Source organism: Semicossyphus pulcher, unplaced genomic scaffold, assembly GCF_022749685.1.
Source record: "Semicossyphus pulcher isolate SPU_LCO1_2020_fin unplaced genomic scaffold, fSemPul1.0.p SCAF_27, whole genome shotgun sequence".
Classification (NCBI taxonomy): Eukaryota; Metazoa; Chordata; class Actinopteri; order Labriformes; family Labridae; genus Semicossyphus; species Semicossyphus pulcher.
The window spans coordinates 5,808,248-5,828,931 of record NW_027211701.1 but is presented as its reverse complement, the minus strand read 5'-3'; the positions used below and the strand labels follow the sequence as shown (position 1 = coordinate 5,828,931).

General features: G+C 39.5%; 1 protein-coding gene across 1 annotated transcript; it reads left to right on the top strand.

Moving 5' to 3' along the window:
* The first annotated feature begins 339 nt into the window (after window positions 1-339).
* card14 (caspase recruitment domain family, member 14) lies at window positions 340-13,600 on the top strand. Its single transcript, XM_069676741.1, has 20 exons — window positions 340-660; window positions 1,175-1,312; window positions 1,405-1,730; window positions 2,708-2,866; window positions 3,014-3,133; window positions 3,545-3,670; window positions 4,706-4,855; window positions 4,950-5,072; window positions 6,124-6,224; window positions 6,883-6,938; window positions 7,152-7,212; window positions 8,013-8,229; window positions 8,319-8,445; window positions 9,462-9,702; window positions 9,851-9,914; window positions 9,999-10,119; window positions 10,253-10,417; window positions 10,872-10,990; window positions 11,942-12,057; window positions 13,191-13,600. Exons 1-20 carry the CDS (start codon window positions 447-449, stop codon window positions 13,396-13,398), a joined length of 2,952 nt encoding a protein of 983 aa, XP_069532842.1. The 5' UTR covers window positions 340-446; the 3' UTR covers window positions 13,399-13,600.
* The last annotated feature ends 7,084 nt before the right edge of the window (window positions 13,601-20,684 follow it).

The window sequence follows — 20,684 nt, the reverse complement described above, 5'->3', positions numbered from 1 at the left end:
CATTTATGATGTGATTAGATACGGAATTAGCTTGTGAAAGCAAACAAACTTTATGAAGCCACCAAACACATGATTGGAATGAGGCATAATGGTTTTTGAGTGTGTGTTTGTCTGAAATATGATTGTGTGTAAAGAGTCTGTGTTTCAGCTCTGTTTGTTCCTGCAGCAGGGCAGTGGCCTTGTTGCACTATACTCAGAGGGCTTGTCTTACAGGTTTTCATACACACCCACACATAAACACAGACACATGCTTTGACACAAACACCGATAGGGCGTGGAAAAAACCTGGTCCTGTTATAGTGCTCTTCTGCCTCTTCCAGTCAGCACTGCTGTTCTGTCTTCCTCCAGGAATGAATCTGTGACAATAGTCTTTGCAGCATTCGGTGTGTGTTTGCTCTAGCTGTGTCCACTGACTCAGAACGAAGCGGCTTTTTTTCCAAGGAAGGATGGCAGGGGATTGCCTTACTGAAGGTCCAGACCTGAGAGAGATGGGTGAGGAGGAACTTTGGGAACTGATAAACGACAATCGCCACCGGATCTCCCTTGAAGCGCGGCCTTGCATCTTGATCCCCTACCTGAGGCAGGCCAGGGTGCTCAGCGAGATGGACGAAGACGAGATCCTGTCCTGCCACAACCTCACCAACCGCAGCATGAGAACCAGTGAGATATCAAACTTCACTTGTTGCTTCTTAGATTTAAGAGAAAGTTAAAAAGCCTGTCCACAGGGTTATGGAATTCTTTAGTCTGCCTTAAGTTGTAGATGACAAATTGATTCAGGTTTGTTTTCTTTTACGGCACCTGAATTGTTTACACTGACTGTTGATTCTGTTGTCAAGAAGCAGAGGAAATTCCAGCTACACTTGAGTGCTAAGAACAACTATTTATTACTTAAACCAACACTTTGTTCTGTCTATTAGAGTTGAAAGGGTATTGGCCAGCTTATTGATACATTTCTCACATTTTTGCTCATTTTAATTGCAGAGAGCTTTTGTTAACATGCTTTATCTTTTTAGTGAAATGAAAAGCAGTACTTTTACATTTGAAATAAGACATTTATAGAGGAAACAGTTCTTTCTCCCTGTTGGTTTGATCAACTATTTATGACCTTCATATACTTTGAGTACAGTATTAGTAGAGCAAGAGATAGTATTTTATTGTCCTCTACTGTTTCCAGGCTATATGTTAGATTTGCTGAGAAGCCAGGGTAGAAATGGCGCTGTGGCCCTGCTGGACAGCCTGATGATCCACTACCCAACCCTGTACACCCAGGTCACAGGACGGAAACCTAGCACTGAGCCTTCAAGATTCAGTGGTCTGTGACTTTAATTCTTCCTTGATTTTGAGGGAATATTCTTCTCCTTGTTTCACCTGCTGTATTTCTGACCTGCATTGCTCTCCTCGCAGGCCTGATAAAGTACTCTGAGCTGACGGAGTATCTGGTCAGGGCAGTTACGGGGATGCAGAAGGAGCTCCAGGAGGCACGACGTGAGGCTGGCAGAATGAGTGCACGCTGTGCCTCCTTGGAGTCAGAGATTGGGCAGATAATGGGGCAGGAGGAGAAGTCCAGATGCATTCAGTCTGATAATGAACGCCTGCGGAGACACTTGTGTTCTTTGCAACATGACGTCACCAAGCTGAAGGATGAAAAGTGTGACTTATACATGCGCTACACAGCAGCCATCGAGGAGAAATCAGCTGTGAACATGCGCCTCCATGATCTTAACCTGCAGGTCAGTGTTCAGTCACTACAGTCTTGTTGTCGCCTTAGGAAACTCCTACATACATGGAATGAGTTCCTCCTCCCTGAAACACAACGCTGTGATCTCAGGGGAAAGTCCAAAAAGGTTAAAGAACTGAAATCTGAGCATGGTAGTTGATGTTGATTTTTGAAGATAATGGCACTTCACTATTAACACACTGTGTGAAAACTGTTGTATAAATTCCTTTGTGGCTTTTTTAAAGCTATTTCTGAGAAGCAGAAGTGGAAATGGCATCACCTGAGTAACGCTGGCTTTCCACACATTGTCCAGAGTGTCATGGACTGTGTATAAGTTGACATAGCCACCACTTTTTTGGCCGCTGTTTTTCTATGCGGGGGAAAAACCAACAACAATCCTGACCCACATGGACGTGCCGCAAAAAAAAGGAACTCATGAGTTAAAGCTAAGCAAGCAAACAAACCAGTTATGACAAGCGCTGACAGTGATACCTGGTAATTAATGGTGACGTACTAATACTTAGGATTTCATTACAGTACTGACTTATTAGATAATCTGGAAGGACTATTAATTGCATAGTAGCAAGATGGATGGATGGATGGATTGACTTGATTGATCCCAAACTGGGAAATAGTGAAAATAATATTTGCAAGACAAAATTCTCAAAAAAGCACCAACACCACAAACACAGCTGAGTTGTCAAGTTCAGTGGCTTGTAGCTGAGGTAATGTCAAGCAGCAAGTAGAACTCACCTACATAAAGCCTTAATATAATTTAAACAGGTGATTTATAAAAATGCTCCCCTAATACAGTTGTCAAGAATCAGGGAATGTGCTGTAGAAATCAAGCAACTATACCAGCCTCCTGGGGATTGACTCGTTTTGGGAGCCATCACAAATAAATGTTTTAAACAATATTACAAGAAAATCAATAGTGGAAATAATCCTTGTAGCAGCCCCTTTAGAGTTGTTGTTCTTATGTGATGACAGGTGTATCAGCTGCAGACAGAGCTGCAGAAGGCCCAAACAGAGAATGAGTTCCAGAAGCGACGTTCACTGAGGTGTGCCTCTCTTGCTGACAGTCCACAACTGCAAGAAGAAGTCAAGAGTCTGCGCTACCAGCTGGGGAAGATGGAAAAACTGGACCCAGTAAGAATATTCAATTCTGTCTTATACTACAGATTATTGTGGAATAGTGACAGCCCTCACTCATAATAACGTAAAAAAAAAAACATAAGACACTTGTGTCTTCATGTCTGAGTCTCATTTTCGGTCTGTGTGTTGTGTCTCTGTCAGGCTCGTCAGGACATCCTGGCCCAGGACCTAGCTGAGGCCGTAGACAGCCAGGTGGAACTTGCAAAGCAGCTTGGGTGTTACAGAGAGGAGAATGAAAAGCTGCTCAAAGAGAAACAAGGGGTGTGTAAATGTTACTGTCGTCATGAATCAGGAAATGTCATTCAAATTCAACACATTTCCATGCTATACACTGCTTTTGATTATCCCACTGCAGAGCCATGACATGCAAAAGCTGTGATCAGAGGAACATTTCTCATTTCTAGTTTAACATTAGTTCCTGCACCGTCGGTTCAGTACTCATATAGTATACATTATTAAAAAAAAAAGTAATACAACAATTATCATCAAGCGGTTGTTCAATGGTAATACCATACACATATACAGCAAAGTCCATTTCAGACAACTCATAAGAACATTTTTGTGTGCAGCCTAGCAGTACATTGACTTGCTCATCAACTCCTGTAACTCTGTAATATATCCCTGAAACACTTGAGGCCACATTTGATGTAAAATGTGTTCATTTGAATTCAGCTCTTGGATCAGAAGGAGTGCCTGAGCCTCCAGGTGCAGCAGCTGACCCTGGATTGTAACATGCACCAGAAGAAGAGCACAGTGATCCAGAACCAGATGAGAGAGCTGCAGGCAGAGAGAGACCAGGTAAGGGACTGCTTACAATCCCATCACTCAGACTTTCCTGTCTTTGGTGATCACTAATTCTTTTTATGGCTTTCTTGGGACTAATCTTAAATCCCATTATATCCTTTTTTTCGGTTTTTGTCTAAATATCAAGCAGTGACAGCAGTGCTGTTGAGAGGATAATATGTCATCTCTTGGCTCTATATTGTATATATTTTTTATATTAGTTTTCAGTTAAATTGAGTCCTCTGCAGGAAAATCTTTTTGTCACTGAGCAGTGTTAAAGTTAACGTTCACACTAACAACAATTACAGAAGCGTCATGTATTGTTACATTTCGCCTGTGGCTGTCATGTGTGATTCATCACAAATCCAGTTTCTAACTTGGTTTTAAATTGCTCCTGTAAACATCATCGATGCCTAGAAGAATGAAATGCACAATCCGCCCACACCCTGACAAATTCTCAGGTGGTGACAGCAAGTCTCATAGCTGCTCCACTGGAGCGGTGCAGTAACCAACCACTCAAGACTGTGAAAGACTCGACAGCTTGGTAATAATACATTGGAGCAATTAAATTTGAATAAAGGTTGATAAACACCAGAATAGCCTAATGCTCTACTATATTTGTCATGTTGGATGAAAGCATTATGACATGTGGAAATAAAAATGAGGATTAAGCCAGTAGCTTCAAACTTACCACCACCCTTTTTTCCAATTTTAAATTTGTTGCCTTATGTAAGACTTTTTCTTTCCTGCATCAGAAACAGTGAGAGGAATCTGACATAATTGCTATTCCAGCTAGGTGCCAGCTAGATGCCACACTGACAACATCCTGCACAGCACAGGCTTTATTGGCAGGGAACTCAGCACCTATGATTCTGATCCCTGACTGAGACATATGTCTTGACATATTTTCAGGTAGAGGTGGGGCATGACAAGTTGAACATGGTCATGATCATGTCATTGTGGTTTCTACATGCATGTTCTCAGTTGATTCTGTGTAAAATAAGTACTGTATTTTATTAAGTAATTATGAGCGGTTCCCTTTGTTTATAGGCATATCTGTCAAGAAACGAGGCCCAGGCCATGATCGCCCGCGTCCTTGCTGAAAAGGACACCCTGAGGTGTCAGCTGGTGGAGCTCCAAGAGCACGTCTTCAGCCTGCAGGCCAGCCACAGCCCCAGAAAACAACAGAGCAGCTGTGATGTAATTTCTCACACGAGCACAAAGCATCACACATATGAACACAACACATACAGGTATGATGATGTTAAAGCAGTGATCTATGTCTTTCTGAAAGGAGACTGGGGCAGAATGGGAGAGCCCAGGATCCAGCTTTGAAGATAACCCAGTCATGCCGAGACGTAGACTTCGACGTATGGACGCACTCAATCCCATGTCAACGAGTCCCTGCACTCCAGAGGTGTGTGTGTTTTTCTGTATGAGATGAGCCAGTATTATATTATCAGGGCTAGATACTGAACAGTAATTTGAGAACATTAACCATGTATTAATTTTCATAAACTGAGATCAAATGCTTTGTCTGATTTCTTCAGCTTTTTTCTTATTCATGGATCAAATATTTTCTGATCTAAATCATGACTTGTACTTTTGTTTTACTTTTATTTAGTTTTTGTACATTTGCATGTGTTTCAGAATATGGCTGTGAATTGTCGATATCTTTGTCATTTTCAACAATACCGTGAAAGACCAAAACCACCGATGAAACAATACAAAATCGTAGACATAGCCTATGCCTGGTATATCATTTTCCACTGTGCTCCATTCACGCCCAAAAACTTGAAGTAAAAAAAAACATCAACAAGCCACACCGCTGCACAGGGTGACATGTTCTTTAAGCAGGATGAACAATGGCACTGTTGATGTACCTCAAGTACTGTTGCTACTGTAGATACTTACTGGCTTAAAGAATGTGGGGCAAACTGAGACTGAAAATCGTCCCCAAGAAATAAAACATTTTCTCCAAGCTGTTTGAGGAAATGAATTTTCATTTCCTGTGCATTCACAGTAGGAACCATTGGGCTTAAGAGCAAGTGCCATAGGTGGGAGAGGGGAGTCTGCATGTATTGAAGATGGAAAAATACATTGATGGTGATGGTCTTGTTTTGCGAAATGAAAAAATGGTATTCCTCACTAAGTAATTGAAAGAGGTATAGATGGAAGAAGATTTCAAAATATATCCCTCCTCTGATTAATATGTCCTTATACCTATCACTAAAACTGAAAGTTTAACTTTATTCTCAATGTTTTGAATTTAATCTCAAAATGCAGAAGAAAAAAAATCTTCTGGCCCATATATTCCTGCGTAGGTATTGTTTACACATCTGAATAAAAAAGATCCAATAAAACCTTTTCAAACTGTAGATTGGATAGCTGCTTTTATCAGTCAGTATATTCATAATGTAAAAGATCATTTTACCTGAAACAGTGTGTATCTTTCTATGTGTGAACAGTGTGAAGATCCTCCAGCGAGCAGTATCCGGTCTAATAATGCAGAGCCCCCCTGTCCAGAGTCTCTCCGCAGAAGGGAGGAAGCCCTATATACTGACAGCTGGTGTGTGTTTCTGCATCAGTATTACAGTATATTTTACTGCATGACTCATTTAAAAGTACAATATTATTACCAAATGACAAAGCAGTTGGCAGTTAACGCACCAGAAAGGATGACGTTAAGGTGTCATTGAACTCTGCATTCCTATATGTTAACAGAATGGCAACACTTTCAGGTGGATTATCAATTTACAGGAGTAAAGAGGGTTTAACTAGGATTAGATCATTCAAAAAAAAGGACGATTAAGAATAAGTTACAGTAGTCGTGAAAGCTGCCAACAGCAAGTGTTGAGGAACAAGTCAAGAGAGTTTTTCTACAGATACACATTCCTCAGTTCTGATTGCTCAAAGGACCTTTTGTAACCCAATGTTCAAAGTGAGGACAAAGGATTCAAACCTGTCATTAAAAGGCTATAATAATCTGTACCAACCAAACCAGTCCCTGGGTTAGGAACAGCAGATAGTTCTGTCACACTTCATACCTCTTTATTAGATTAGCCTTATTACTTCTTTAAAGTACTTTGTAAACATCTTTTTTTAAAGGTGCTGTATAAATTAAAGTTATTATTATTAAAGTAAGCTTAATTTAAAGCACTTTAAAAACAACATTATCAGTCTGTGTGGACATGTTTTTTTAGCTGTGTTATTTTTTTCTCTTGTAGCCTGGAAACAGCCGAGACTGATTCTTTATTGGACGGCTATGTGTTTATCCCGAATGGTATGTATAGAAAACACATGAATTTTCATTGTTTAAGAGAGTGTCTGGGCTTTTGTATGTCTGTGTGGAGGGGAGTGTCTGGCTTGACCTGAATTTGTTATTGTTCAATGTTAAACCTTTTGCCAGGGCTGTAAAGTGACACATTAACTCTGGGCACATTATTTCCGGGAAAACAGCCTTGATGCCAAATCATTAAACCACTCTTTTGTTTAGTGGGGAGTGAAGACAAGCACACACCTAGGCTTTCATCTGCTAATTGCTCCAGCAATGATGGGTGAGTCGATCCACTGGATCAACATTGTTTTAAATAAAGATTTTATATTACAAAGCATTTTTTATAGAGCCAACTGCAGTCAACCTGATAGCAATATAGAGTAATCTGAGTAATAAAGATAATGAAATGTAATAATCAATAAGCAGCAAGGATTCATTTAAACAATTTTAAAATTTTAAGAGCAATGAGAAAGTTCAGGAGTGATACTTTCTATGTTATGAAATCCAGTACACTGGATTTAAAATATAACAATTATTGAGGTCAAAAAGCTGTCACAAGAGACTATTCCACCAATTTAGCATTCAACTTCTCTGATTAAAAAAAAGTGAAAAACTGATGCAGCTGAACCAAAGATATGTTTTTCATAATTCAAAACACGCACCACATTGTCACCACTGCAACTGGACCCCTGACAGTTCTGCATATGTAATGCTAATAGCGGCTAATGTAGCCCCGAGCCTCTAGTTTCAAGCTGATGATGAGCAGACTGCAGAAATTTTCAAATTTGTAGTCTTTGGGTCCAAAAGATGTGGACTCAAGTGACATTACTATTATTACCAAACATGCAATATTTTTGACTATTCAATTTAGTCACCTGACCTCAGTCCATCTTAACAACTAAACATGTGTTTCATGGCAGAACATTGCCAGGGAAGATAAAAAGATTATTATACAGATATAAAAGGATTTTTTACTTTGCTCAGATAGAAGTCATATCTTTCTTTTCTATTTAAGGAAATGATGATCCTTGCAATAACCAAACTTTGCTTTTCTTCTTCCCCTAATTACTCTCACACCAGCCTGTCAAGAACCTCAGTACCTCCTTTCCTCATGCGTTCTCGTCCAAAAGCAATACGCGTCAACGGCCGTGTTCTGAGCATTTCTTTCCAAGGGGAGGCGCTGCTCAGTCAGCTGGAAGTGGTAGGAGGCAATAAGACCGGAGTGTTTGTGCACCAGGTGACAGAAGGTAGCGCTGCCCACACTGTTGGTATCAGCCCCGGGGCACAGATAGTGGAGGTGGGTCTAAGTGTGTCTCTGATCACTACAGTAATTCTAATCCTTTTGCCTACTGTAAAGGTTTTTCTCATATTACTGTTAATTTGCAGGTGAAGTGTGAGCAGAACCATAAAGCTCTGAGGATGGTGTTGGAGGATTCCACTTTAGAGGAAGCTAGATGGGCTCTCGGCCAGGTCACAGGCCTCTGTCACCTCTCCCTTCGGCAAAAGCAAGATGGTATGACACAGAATCCACATAAAAATGTTTTGCGTCATGTGTTAAAAATAAATGTTATCATTCTGAAGTATATCAGATTATATCAGATATTTCTCATGATAAATTGTGCTCATACTTCAATTCCAGCATGATCAAATAACATAATGATAATAAACAAAATGCAGGAACAGAATCATAAGGCAGGACACACATACAATTAATCACAGTGACTGTATCTTGGCACTGGCTGGATTGAACGTTTATGGCTTCAGCTGATACAAGGCATCCAGGAAGTAGATTGTCTCTCTTGAGATTAGAAGGATAGCCAGCTGCTACGTAAAACAGGACATAATGTTGATCAACATGCTGTATTAGCGTTTTTGTTTTGCAGCATTAGGAGGATTAGGCAAGAAAATTGTGAATAAATCGAGAGTCGCTCCATTACTGTTCTATTAAATGCTTATATTACCTTGTTTTTGCATATATTGATAGAAATCCAGTTTTGACCTGACCAGTGCTAATGCTTTGCACCTATTAACAAAATACACAGGCTAGGTGAGGGAAGCAAAAGTACCAAAAGTTTTAACACATCGTGAGGATAGATGGAGCCATGTGTCTTCTTCAAATGGATTATAGGATTTTTTTTCTAATTGGTGACAGATTGCTAAATATTAAAGAAGAATCCAACTCTTAACAAGGGTAATTACTTTTGTATTCACAAGCAATTTGGAGCATATGCAACTTGGTTTTGTACATCACTTACATCAGCCAATTTTGTTGTATTTAATGCTCTATTAAGCCTTACTATCAGGAGAGGATAGCATTGTTGGCCAGTCAGTCACAGATCAACAGTTCTTCTTGATGAGTTTACCAGTCGACTGCAAAAGAGGGAGGTACAGCATGGTAAATATTTAAATCTGAAATCAGTAGGGAAGCTACTGTAATATGACTCCAACTGGAGTCACAGTGTACAGCAAGTGAAGACTTTATAATATAAATATACAATAGCTTGAATTACAGTGTCCTCTGCATTTCAGACTATGAGGTGCTGCTGCAGCAGCTGCAGAGCAGTGAGACGTCGTCCGGAGACTCTTTTTACGTACGTGTCAACATGTCCCTCTCTGCTGGCCAAAATGGAACCCTGGCCGTATCCTGCAACGACATCCTTCATGTGACCAACACACGACCCACTGGCACCGAGGACTCATGGCACGCCAGCCAAGTTCATCCCTGTAAGCTACTGGACCTCCAGAGCGGAATTGTCCCCAATTATTACAGGTTGGTACACTGAGAAGGAATAAAGACAGGATCTGTTCAGTCACTCGCAGTCAGCATGAGAAGAGAGTCAGGATCATAGAATACTTGTAAGTGAATAAAATCACTGCTCACAGTGCTGGAAATGTCTGCCTATTCTCTGATGACACAGGGGACAGCGACTTCTGATTCATGCTATTGAAGAAATGAGCTTCCAAACAAAGACGTCTCAGAAGGTAAGAATAATCTAAATAACAGACACACACTGACACCTGGCAAAAGGGTCAGTATAATAACTTAATATTCCTCTTCCTTACAAGTCTTGGCGTATGGTGTCCCAGACTAAAAAGAAGACAGTGAGGATTGTTAGTACTGGGCGACAGGGCAGGAACCCACTCTGGGTCAGCGTGGAGGATGAAAAGACCATAAGCACAGACTCAGGTGTTGTACAATGGTCACAAAAATACAACATCATGCTTAACTGCCTCTTGAAACTGTTATTTGATGAACATTTTTATAGTTTTTTTAATTTGATACATTTTCCTTTCTCACAAAGTATGTTATTCTTGTGTAGGTGATTCATCAGCATCCAAAACTTGTATGTCCCTCATGCCCTACACCCTGGTCACCCCACACTACCCACCCATCTGTAGGCCTGTCCTGCTGCTGCCATCCGTCCTTGGCCGCATACTGGATAAGAAGCTTGCAGGCTGGCAGGGATTCCAGCTCTGTGAGCCTGGTAAGAAATACTGGGTTGTTAAAGGCTGAAATAAAAACCTGTGCATTTATATTTCATATCTGTTTCTGCTGGAGCATATGCCATTGAAGACGTTACACATGTTCTGCTCTTACAGATAAGTCTGTTTGAATTGACCGATCACGTTTGTCTGTTGCTGCAAACCAGGAAGGAAATAAATCTTGTGTATAAATAGTAATAAAAACGATAGTGGCTATAAAAGCAGTAAATGCTGTCCAGTACTCTGCAATGATATGGTGAAAGATCATTACAATAACAAGTGTATTCAAGAGAAGAAAGTGTCTCAGACATTATACCAAATTCATCAAAGAAAATGCAAGTACTTAAAAGTATGAAAGAATGAAAATCTACATAATTCTTGTTTGTAAATAATAATCTTAACATATGACTTTATTTATGTTATTACAAAATACCTCCCTTCCCACCTTCTCTACAGAGGTGCTGAGCTCCAGTGAGCATGCCGCCCAGCTGCAGAGGTCCGAGGTCCTGGAGGAGTGTGAGCAGGGAAGAAACTGCTGCTTCACCCTGCAGAGTGTAGAGAAAGTTATGAAGAAGGTCAGAACATTTAACTTAAGATCTTATGTTAGGACCCTATCAGTGTAGGCTATCCCAAAAAGTGAAGTATGGGGTTAAGTAAATGAGGTTGTCACAGAAGGTAGAAAGGGAACACAATATTTAGCTGTTAGGTTAGCTTACTTCTAAATACTCTTAAGCAACAATAGCAGTGGGGCTCTATAGATAACAGTTTTGTATGATTGGTTGGTCAAGACTGTATATCTCAGCAGCTACTGGATGCATTGCCATGACATGTCTGAGAGACATCCATAAGCCCCATAGGATGAATGCTAATAACTTTGTTAATCCAGACTTTTCCTCTTGCGCCATGGTTTCGTGTAGGTTTCTTGAAGCCATTGGTTTGGAAATTTGGTCTTAGACTTTTCACTTGGAACAAATATCTCAGAAATACATCCATCTGCAGTCAACCTGAGGATTTTGTCTACAAGATCAAACAAAATACCTCAAGCTAGCAAGTAAAAGCAATGCAATAATGCTTAAAAGATGGCCACAATACAACAGGTTACTACAAAATAACCAAACACACACCTGAACACATATCAGAGGGGTCCATTAGAACTCAGTATTCTGTTGTCACCTGTATGTTGTTCTTAGTGCATGTGGGATTAAAATTGAGCCCTTTATCTCCAGCACCATCCTCTGGTCAAAATTATATATTTTTCCAAGACATTATTATAGTACCAAAAAATAAACTACAACCTATATTGTTCCATTAGCATTTTTATACTGCCCACCTCTATCTAACAATGTAAAACTGTAATTATAGTGTTGCATCATACAGCATGTTTATATGCTGATATTTATCATTTTCTTTGATATAAAGTTTCATGGCAAAAGAGTACTTATTTAAATTTAAACACTGATATTAATGCTTGTTTAAAAAATATTTTTTTAATCTATATTCTATGTATTCTTTTCCTCATTGTACAGGGGATTCACTGTGTGCTGCCAATGGGTTTGGACTGTGTGCGTCGGCTGCACCGGGCCCAGATCTTCCCTATTATCATCTTCATTGGCCAGTCAGCACGCAGTGCACGTAAACTGAGGTAAACTTTCCTCGTTCTTTCAAACACAAACACTGAAAGGGCTCACCTCATTGCTCATGACGCTGATATCAGATTTAGATAATCTCTTCAAGCACTCAGGTACAGGAATGTGTACGCAGGTGAAACCGATGACTCCACTGGTATCTGCCATTGTTGCACTGCTTTAGAGACTGATAGACTTTGTCCTTAGATTGACATTAACAGCCCACATAGAAATCCCAACACACATTTTATGATTGATCATATGCAGTAATTCAAAGTATTTCTTGGGTCACTTGCTGTCTCTATTTATATTTTAAGGCTAAAATGTTATTTTTCCTCATTGTAAACAAAAGAAAAAAGTTGTAATGCTGTGTAAAAAACAATTGCAGGCATCAGCGTCAGAATGAGTGCATATTTACAAAATTAGATCAGTTTGAGTGATTGAACTGTTGTAGTGTTTTCAATTAATTATATGTCAAATTGTCTGTTTTACTAACATTTTGTGTCCCAAATTTTTCACAGTCAGGGTTATGTTTCGTTAAACAATTTATCTAGTACTTTAGGGGCGCTGGTTTACCTCAGTTGGTAGAGCAGGCGGCCAGTGTACAGAGGCTGCAGAAAACCCACAATGTATCTTTTGCTGCAAACCAGCAGGTAAATTTCAGCTAATATAGTATAGAATATAAGAAGGAAGGTTTTTTCCTTTAGTCTATTCCAGTAGATATGTTGTCATTTACATTCATCCTACCTTTCCCTGAATAATGTTCAACCACTTAAATAAGCCACTTAAATGTCGAGTAACCAGCATGACTACAGCAGCGCAAAAACACACAAAAAGGGTCATGCTCTCTTGCAGCTGGAATGTGTTCTGGTCTATTGATGCTCCTATCACTGGAAAAACTGGTATCTCTTTACTGAAATATTTTTTTTTTGTTGACAGTTCAAACTGAGAGAAACCTGTTCCCTCTGATCAAAACCTGACCTTTAATGTTGATGTGTTAGAGAATTGAATCTGAGTCAAACTCAGTTGCGGCTGTAAAAGAATGAACTGATATGAGATCACATTTTCTCTTTTTGAACTGTCTCTATCGTTATTCAGACAAAACAGGAAACAGAAAATTATCTTGTACTTATTACTGCCCTCTGTCCAGGACAAGGCTGCATCGCCACAGCCAATCAGAGGAGCAGCTGCTGACGTGCTCAAGGAGCGAGGAGCCGCTGCTAGACAAACTGCCATGTCTGTATCACAGCGTGGCTCCAGACTCCTGGTGTGACCAGGCCTCCCTGCTCACCAACCTGCGCACCATCATCTGGGAGGAGCAGAAGAAGATCGTGTGGGTGGAGCCTGACTTGTGGTGAAGCAGAGGACAGAACAGATAAGGATCTTAAGAAGACAAAGAAATTATGCCAATAACAATATTTCTCAAAGAGCTTTGAGGTTGAATGATGAGTAAATACTAAAGGAGTAGAAAAAAGCTTTACAAGAAATATTGTTGCAAATGTGTGTATGTATCTATGATACTTATGAGTAACTTGGTGAAGGAAAAACTATAGGCTATAAACTATATTTATACAAAATGTATGAAGCTGTAACACTATCAACTGTTTCCAGAAACATGTTCTATGTTATGTTGCCTCACTTTTAGAGGCATTTGTTTAAAACAAACACTGGTGTGAGATGTGAATTAAAAAGCATTTATCATTAAAACTTACTATAATGACTCGTTATACTGTACCTCTGTACCTCTTTCACACTATGAGGGATTTACTTTTAAAAGCTGCTGTAAAAGAATTGTATGGCGATAGGGATCTTGTTACTTTTCTTCTTTAAGGGAGATCATTCCAATAACCCTTCTTCATCTTTCTCTTTTTCTTAGTGATGCGTAAACATGCCTCTTGACTTCACTGTCAGCTTTTCAAAAGCTGTCAATTGCATCCCTCTTATTTCTCTGACCTGTGTCAGCAGATTTTGTAATAAAGTATAGCTTAATCATTTCTGTTTACAATCTTTTCAGAAAAACATGATCAGCATATTGGCAGACTTCCCAGCATGCATTGTCTCAGAGTTATACTTTCCAGACATTGTACTTGTTGTTGTTTAAGAGGAAGATACATAATGGAAACTGGCTGTGTGCCTGTAACATGTTGATATACTGTAGGTCAGGGTTGTTTCTTCTCATAATAATGAAAACAATACTGACCATTTTAAAAAATGAGGATCAAATTTAGTCGCTACCTTAGTGCACATACGCAGTATATTATATTGATTGATTGGCGTCACTTGAAACTGCTCCACAAAATGTAATTTAACTGAAACTGGTCCTAAAGTATTACCTTAATCCTAATTATTAGCTTAATGATTACGCTGTCAAAAATTAATTAATTCAAACCTTTATTTAAGCCTCGTTAATGTCGAAAACGTTGAGGTTTCCCTCATTTGCAATGATGTCGAGATACAGAAAATGACACAATTAATACAACCAGAAACACAATACTTAATAAAAACAATTGCAAGATCTAAGAAAAGTAAAGATCTGACTCTTCAAAGTAAAAAAGTGATTGGAAAATAAATCTGCTGGACACTGGCTGGAGCTGCCAAAGTAGTAATAATTATGTGTTTTGCATTTCTGAAATACTTCAGGTGGACTCACTTTAGACTTTAATGTGGAGACAACACAAAACAAAGACTTCATGGCTAATATAAAATACACAATTTAAGGACAAATCTGACAAATGCACATGTAACTTTGAAGAATAACAAACATATATGTATTATTCTTTAAATGATACTCTCCATCTGGACTATCTTAGTCACAGAACCGGCTGATAATGATCTGAGGATTCACAGCAAAATGGATAACTCACTCACTTTCCCTATCGATCAGACGAACCCAAAACACAGACAGAAAGGTAACATATACTGAGCATCTGATTTCTGAAATATTCTGTAAATATTCTGTAAATATTCTGTGTCATGAAAGGCTTTGACAGAACACATCCCATTTTTCTCATTTGTGCATAAATCTGCAGCTTATGGGCCAGCTGCATGCGAGGAGGGCAAGAGTGTGTTGTTTCCTGGAAAGACTGTGGCCTCTAAGATCTGCGTGCCTTCCACATCCGTATTTAAACCTCCCAGTCCTTCCCCTCATGGACATTTAGAACAACTGGGTGACTACCTGCTGCTGGATGTGTTGGAGGCAGAGCAGGAGGACCCACCAAACACTCAATCTTCCCATGGAATAAAGGAGAAAACTGGAGCACAGAGAGCTGCTGCACGAGCAGAGGCCCCACAGTCCCCTATGTACAGAGATGCAAAGGGAGGGCATGGCTTTCCCTGAGGTCACGAGAAGAAGAAACAACAGCAGGACAGGCTGTCAGATCCAAAGAGTTTGCCAGTGCAACACTGATCAAGAAAATACCTAATTGTTGGGCAAATGCATATTTCTCTTTGAATAAAATCAGTTAATGTATCAGGTGTTTGTTTTTAAAGAGGCCTGTGGATATGAGGCATACATTTGAATTGACATATGAATTGAGTAAATTCATTAGATTTCTTATAGCATGATGGAAGTAATATTTTTAATTTTTTACATGCAACACAGGACTATTGTTTCTATTTCATTTTAACAAATAATCTAGGCTATTACATTAATTAACAACTTGGATATTTTTCTGAAAATGTCTCTGGTAGAATCAATTTAGGGCTTTAATGGGAGAGTCAGCGCGTGCGCAATTAATCATTGCGTCACCTCAAAACAGAAACAGGCACATTTTGATATTATCACGAAAAAAACACAACGAGCAAATATCTTGGGCCTACAGCCTGTCGATTATCATGTGTCTAAAAATAGGTTTAAATTGGTAAGTGACGATATTAACGTCTGAACTCACAGCAACGTCTGGCAGTTTCGCCTAGCAAGAGCTGCCTCGAGCCTCGTGGACAGTTTAACAGGTGAGACACAGGAGATAACTGCTAGCTTATTCCTCTGCTAGCTTACAAGGACTGTGTTTCTTCTGTATTTTTTGAGAATTCGTGGAAAGGATTTGATAATTAATAGCTAACTGTAACTACAAACCACTAAAGTGTTTTTTGTCCCTCTCGGCCACCTTTAGTTTATTCCTTTAGGTAAATTACGTTTTGCTCTCAGGCTCATACCTCTCTGCTACAATAAGAGGCATTTAAGAACCATGGTACTGTTTTCTATTTCTGTCCCATGTTGGAATATTATAGCACACGGCTGCAGTACACGATAACAGATAGGCCACACTTCCTCTTGAAAAACTGGCATAGTTAAAGTGTTTTAAAATAGTTCAATGCTTTACAGATGCTTTAAAGTGAGAGTGCAATGAAAGCTGTTAGGTTGCCAAATTATGAGGCACTTGATTTTTCTTTTTGAAAGATCATTTGTGTCTGCACAACCTGGCAAACTAAAACTTTCTTTTTCTTTACATCATTAGAGATAATTACTAATCTGTAGATGATTGATACAAACCATATTCAAGTCATTCATTAAATGTATAAACCTTGTAAGTATGCCTTATGAAAAAGTGGTACCACATGGTGGTAAAAATGACTCATTAGATCTTAATCTTCCTCTAATCACTTACAGTTTTGTACAATTTATTTGTATTTTATGGCGAAAGGAGCTGCCATGACCATTAGTGGCCACAGGGGGGAGGCAGAGAGAAATGAATGTGGGTCAGAGGGAGTGGTTGGGGGAGGAAAACATGGTTCCTACTGAGAGAGGGAAGAGCAGGGAGGGATGAGAGGGGACACTTTGATTTCTGACCACAAGCCCACAGCACCACTGTCTTTCATCAGACTGTCATGCTGTTTCATTGGCTGTTTCCCAGCTCTTGACTTTGCTGCCTGTGTGTACTGAGCGGCAGAAAACAAGGATAATCAATGCCCCCCACTCCCTACACTCCTACTCCCCCCTTTTTTATCTGGTGGTGATTATTGACTGGATCTGAAGGATTTTTTTTAAGACTTCCACTGAATCAATTTCCTCTCCTGGAAGACGTTTTTGGCTCCATCAGGGTCCAAAACCCCCAAACCCTCCCTCCTGTTGCTGGGAAACCACTCCAGTGATTTGTGTGTTGTCAGAGTGCATTATAGACAGTGACATGGAGAGAGAGATAGAGAGAGAGAGAGAGAGAGAGAGAGAGAGAGAGACGGGGGAGAGAGAGAAACCTTGGCTGTAGAAAGGGGGAAGCGCGAGCAAGAGAGAGGAGGAGGGAGGGGGTTCAAGAATAAAAATGATTACATGCACATCTAGTCTGGCTCCATTTCTCTCTCTCGCACTGTCTCAAAAACACACACACACATACACACTCAGCATACTGCACTGTAGGGCTCGATTAACATGCTTTGATTCCCCTGTCTGTCTGTCTCTCTCCCTCCCTCTCTTGCTCGCTCGCTCTCCACTGGCATGTTAACTGGGTTGAGTTTCAGCTTTTAGGATTAAAGGAATGAAGAATGTGTTTGGAACCAAAACTGAGGAGAATGTTTGATGTTTAATTGATAGAGGTTGGATGTCAGAGCAGAAGGCTTGTTAAATGCTATTACCCTAAATCACAAATTGCCTGTCTATGTCTGTGTGTGTGTGTGCTCACATACGCCTGTCTATGTCCCTATATGTTTGTGTGTGTTTTTGTGTGTGTCTTGTCTGTGTGAGTCAGGAGCCGTGTCTTTGTGTTCTGTAAGTGTGAATGATTTCGCACCAGGACCAGAAACGCCTTCTTCTGCCAAATTCCTCTCTCCATGATGTGAGAGTAAAACTGCCACGTTAATTAAAAACAATAAGGCCATCAGGAGCTATGCTCTACTCAATATGGGGACACCCAAAATGTTTACTGGTTAGTTGCAATTTGTGGAATTTTACTGGCCCAGTGATGGAAAAAAATGCTTTATAATGAGAGGAGTTTCCTATATTTTGTCTACTGGTGACTAGGGCAGGGTAATATGGCCTAGTACTGTAATACAATTTCAGATGTTTTCACATAATCAATTTTTAAATGTAAGTCAATATTGTTTTGCTAATTCTGTTTGCTTTTAAGGAGGTGCCACATCTTCTCCCTGTTGGCTGTGTTCCTCTGTTTGAATTGTTGGAATAAATTAGTTGAAGAGCAAAGAGAACTTGGCTGACAAAAACCTTGTTTTAAAAAAACAGCAGAATTATTTTTAAATTTAACCACCAGGGGAAAAGATATGTTACAAGCACAGGTGTAAAACATGCAAGAGTAGAAAAAACACAGGAACTGGAAGTTACAAATTATTTGCCCACTTTAATATTTGCAAGTCATATTGTTAGCGCAATATTGAGCTATGCTTTGTCTCAAATCAAATCGGCCTTATTTCCTCCACGGCTCACCATGGGGGTAGACTCAGCATTAGAAACACTTCACAAAATATAATGAAACAATTCAACAGCAGGGCAACCTCAGACGTGACCCCTCTCTAAAACATTTGTAACAAAAACTGAACGTTATTACTTTCATAAACCTGCAAGTGTGTGTATGTGCTGCAACAATGGGGACAATGCTGCAGGCCAAAAAGAAATGCCAAAAGAGAAAACCACAAATCAATATGCTCCAACAATGCCATCATTACCTGCTACATTTTCACAGTTTTGTTGCAGAATGCAATGTTTGGATTTGATTATACTATAATTAGTATGTAATGATTTCCCATCCCTGTTTCCACCAGTAAGCAATAAACACCTTTGCTTAAATCCACTCGCAGCCATGGTCTCCTCACACAGGTGTTTTCACTTATTTAACCTGTTTAGAGCTCTTTGCGTGGGCCTGTATAGAGACTTACTCCTGGCTGTATCCAAAATCACTCTCTGTTTACTATAAAGAGCTCTGTATTTACCGTGCACTTGTGCTGGGCGATATTGCCAAAATCCTATATCCCAGTATAGGATTTTTCATATCTCAATAACGATATATATCACGATATATATCATGTTTTCTGGTAATTTAACTAATATGGTAAATCCTTTTTTTGGATAATCCTGTGTAAATTAAATATTTGACAAATAAAAAGTACAGAACGTAAAGCATTGTCAAAATGATGTAAAAATAGCCGTAAAGCAGTTCTGCTGCTGTTTTTGTGACATCACGATAGAGACGATAAAGAGAAACACATACGATAGACATTTTCATATTGTTTTAGCAACATATATTGGCATATTGCCAGTCCTACTGTGCACCATTTAATTTGAGTGTACAATCTCACAGAGATGTCAGAATTACAGTAGTGGGATTCTCCAACAGTGAATGATTGCGCAAAAAGAGAATATTATTTCAGACAAACTGCCTGATACTGTTTGACCTCATTGTGTGGCACAATTAACACTTTTATCTCTGTTATTGGTACATAAAGGTGACAGCCCACAGCCCCATCAGCATCTACCTGAGCAGAAGTAAACTCGGCTATGATTGAAAACACCTGTGCGAGTGTAGTGGGCCTTTAAATTAGAAGGTATACGTTTATATATTGTGCTTATGTTTAGAACACCATCCAATGTCAGAAAAAGAAATACATTTTTTTGACAATAATAACAAAGGTAACTAGATGTTTAATGGCAATGGTGTCTATTTACACACTGAGCAGACACAGAGTAAAGTCCATTGGGAGTCATGTTACTTTCCACCTGCAGTCATCAGTAACCACTCAAAGCTCTTTTTTAATCTTTTTAATACAGCACCTAATATAAATAGAAGATGCTCTTTCTTTATCAGCTTTGTCATTGGATGCTTGGTATGTAATGTACAAAAGGTTTTTTCATAGCTAAGCACCAGGAAACTCTGGTTAGGAGATTATATGAATGACTCTTGTTGCTGAAAAAAAGCCGCAAACTGCTGCTCATATTTGTGTAATTTCTTAAATTCCGATTCAGAAGCAACAAACACAAATTATATCAAAGTTGTTCTTGAATTATGCTAAGGAATAAGCTTAAAGCTCTTTCTCTTTCTGTCTCTCTCTCTTGCAGAGTGCTGACCCTCCAATGACCCGGCATGGTGTGAAACACTCACACAGGAGTGACTGCAAACCCACGTGTGAGTCTCTGCAGGCAATCACCCGTCTGTCTTTCACACACACTCACACTCAGTGCTCACCTTTAGGGCAGCCCTGCCTCTCTGAGTACCAGCATGGATTAAGCCCTCATGGGAACTATGCTCTGTCAACACTTTCTTCGTACATCAGTGCTTTATCAACATCTTATCCAGCGTCTATCATCAGAGGTTTGTTCTTGAAACCTGAAGACATGCACGTAGCCTTAAAGCACAGCCCAGTGTTCTCACATTGTATCATGTTTACCCTCACGTGTGAGAAGTAAAGGTCAAGTGTTATATTACAGCGACCATTAACAGACACCTAAAACATGTCTGCAGTGAAAAAATTTGAAAAAGTAGGACTCAGTTTGAAGTGTAATATTGTGTATTTGTGCTCCTCTTGTTATCGAAACAGTGATGTTATTGTAGCAGTCTACTTACCTTAGCATTTAATATGGTGTCCAAGGACTAAAGAAGAGTAAATACTTGTATAAATGAAAACATAAGTATTTACAATGTAAAAGGGCTAGAAATATTACAGCACAAGTGTAAGAACAGATAAGCAGGGGTTTTGGTTTAGC

Coding starts and splice junctions, on each gene's coding strand:
- card14 (XM_069676741.1), top strand. CDS start 447: ATGGCAGGGGATTGCCTTACTGAAGGTCCAGACCTGAGAGAGATGGGT. Junction 4,856..4,949: donor AACAACAGAGCAGCTGTGAT/GTAATTTCTCAC, acceptor TCTTTCTGAAAG/GAGACTGGGGCAGAATGGGA. Junction 10,120..10,252: donor GACCATAAGCACAGACTCAG/GTGTTGTACAAT, acceptor ATTCTTGTGTAG/GTGATTCATCAGCATCCAAA.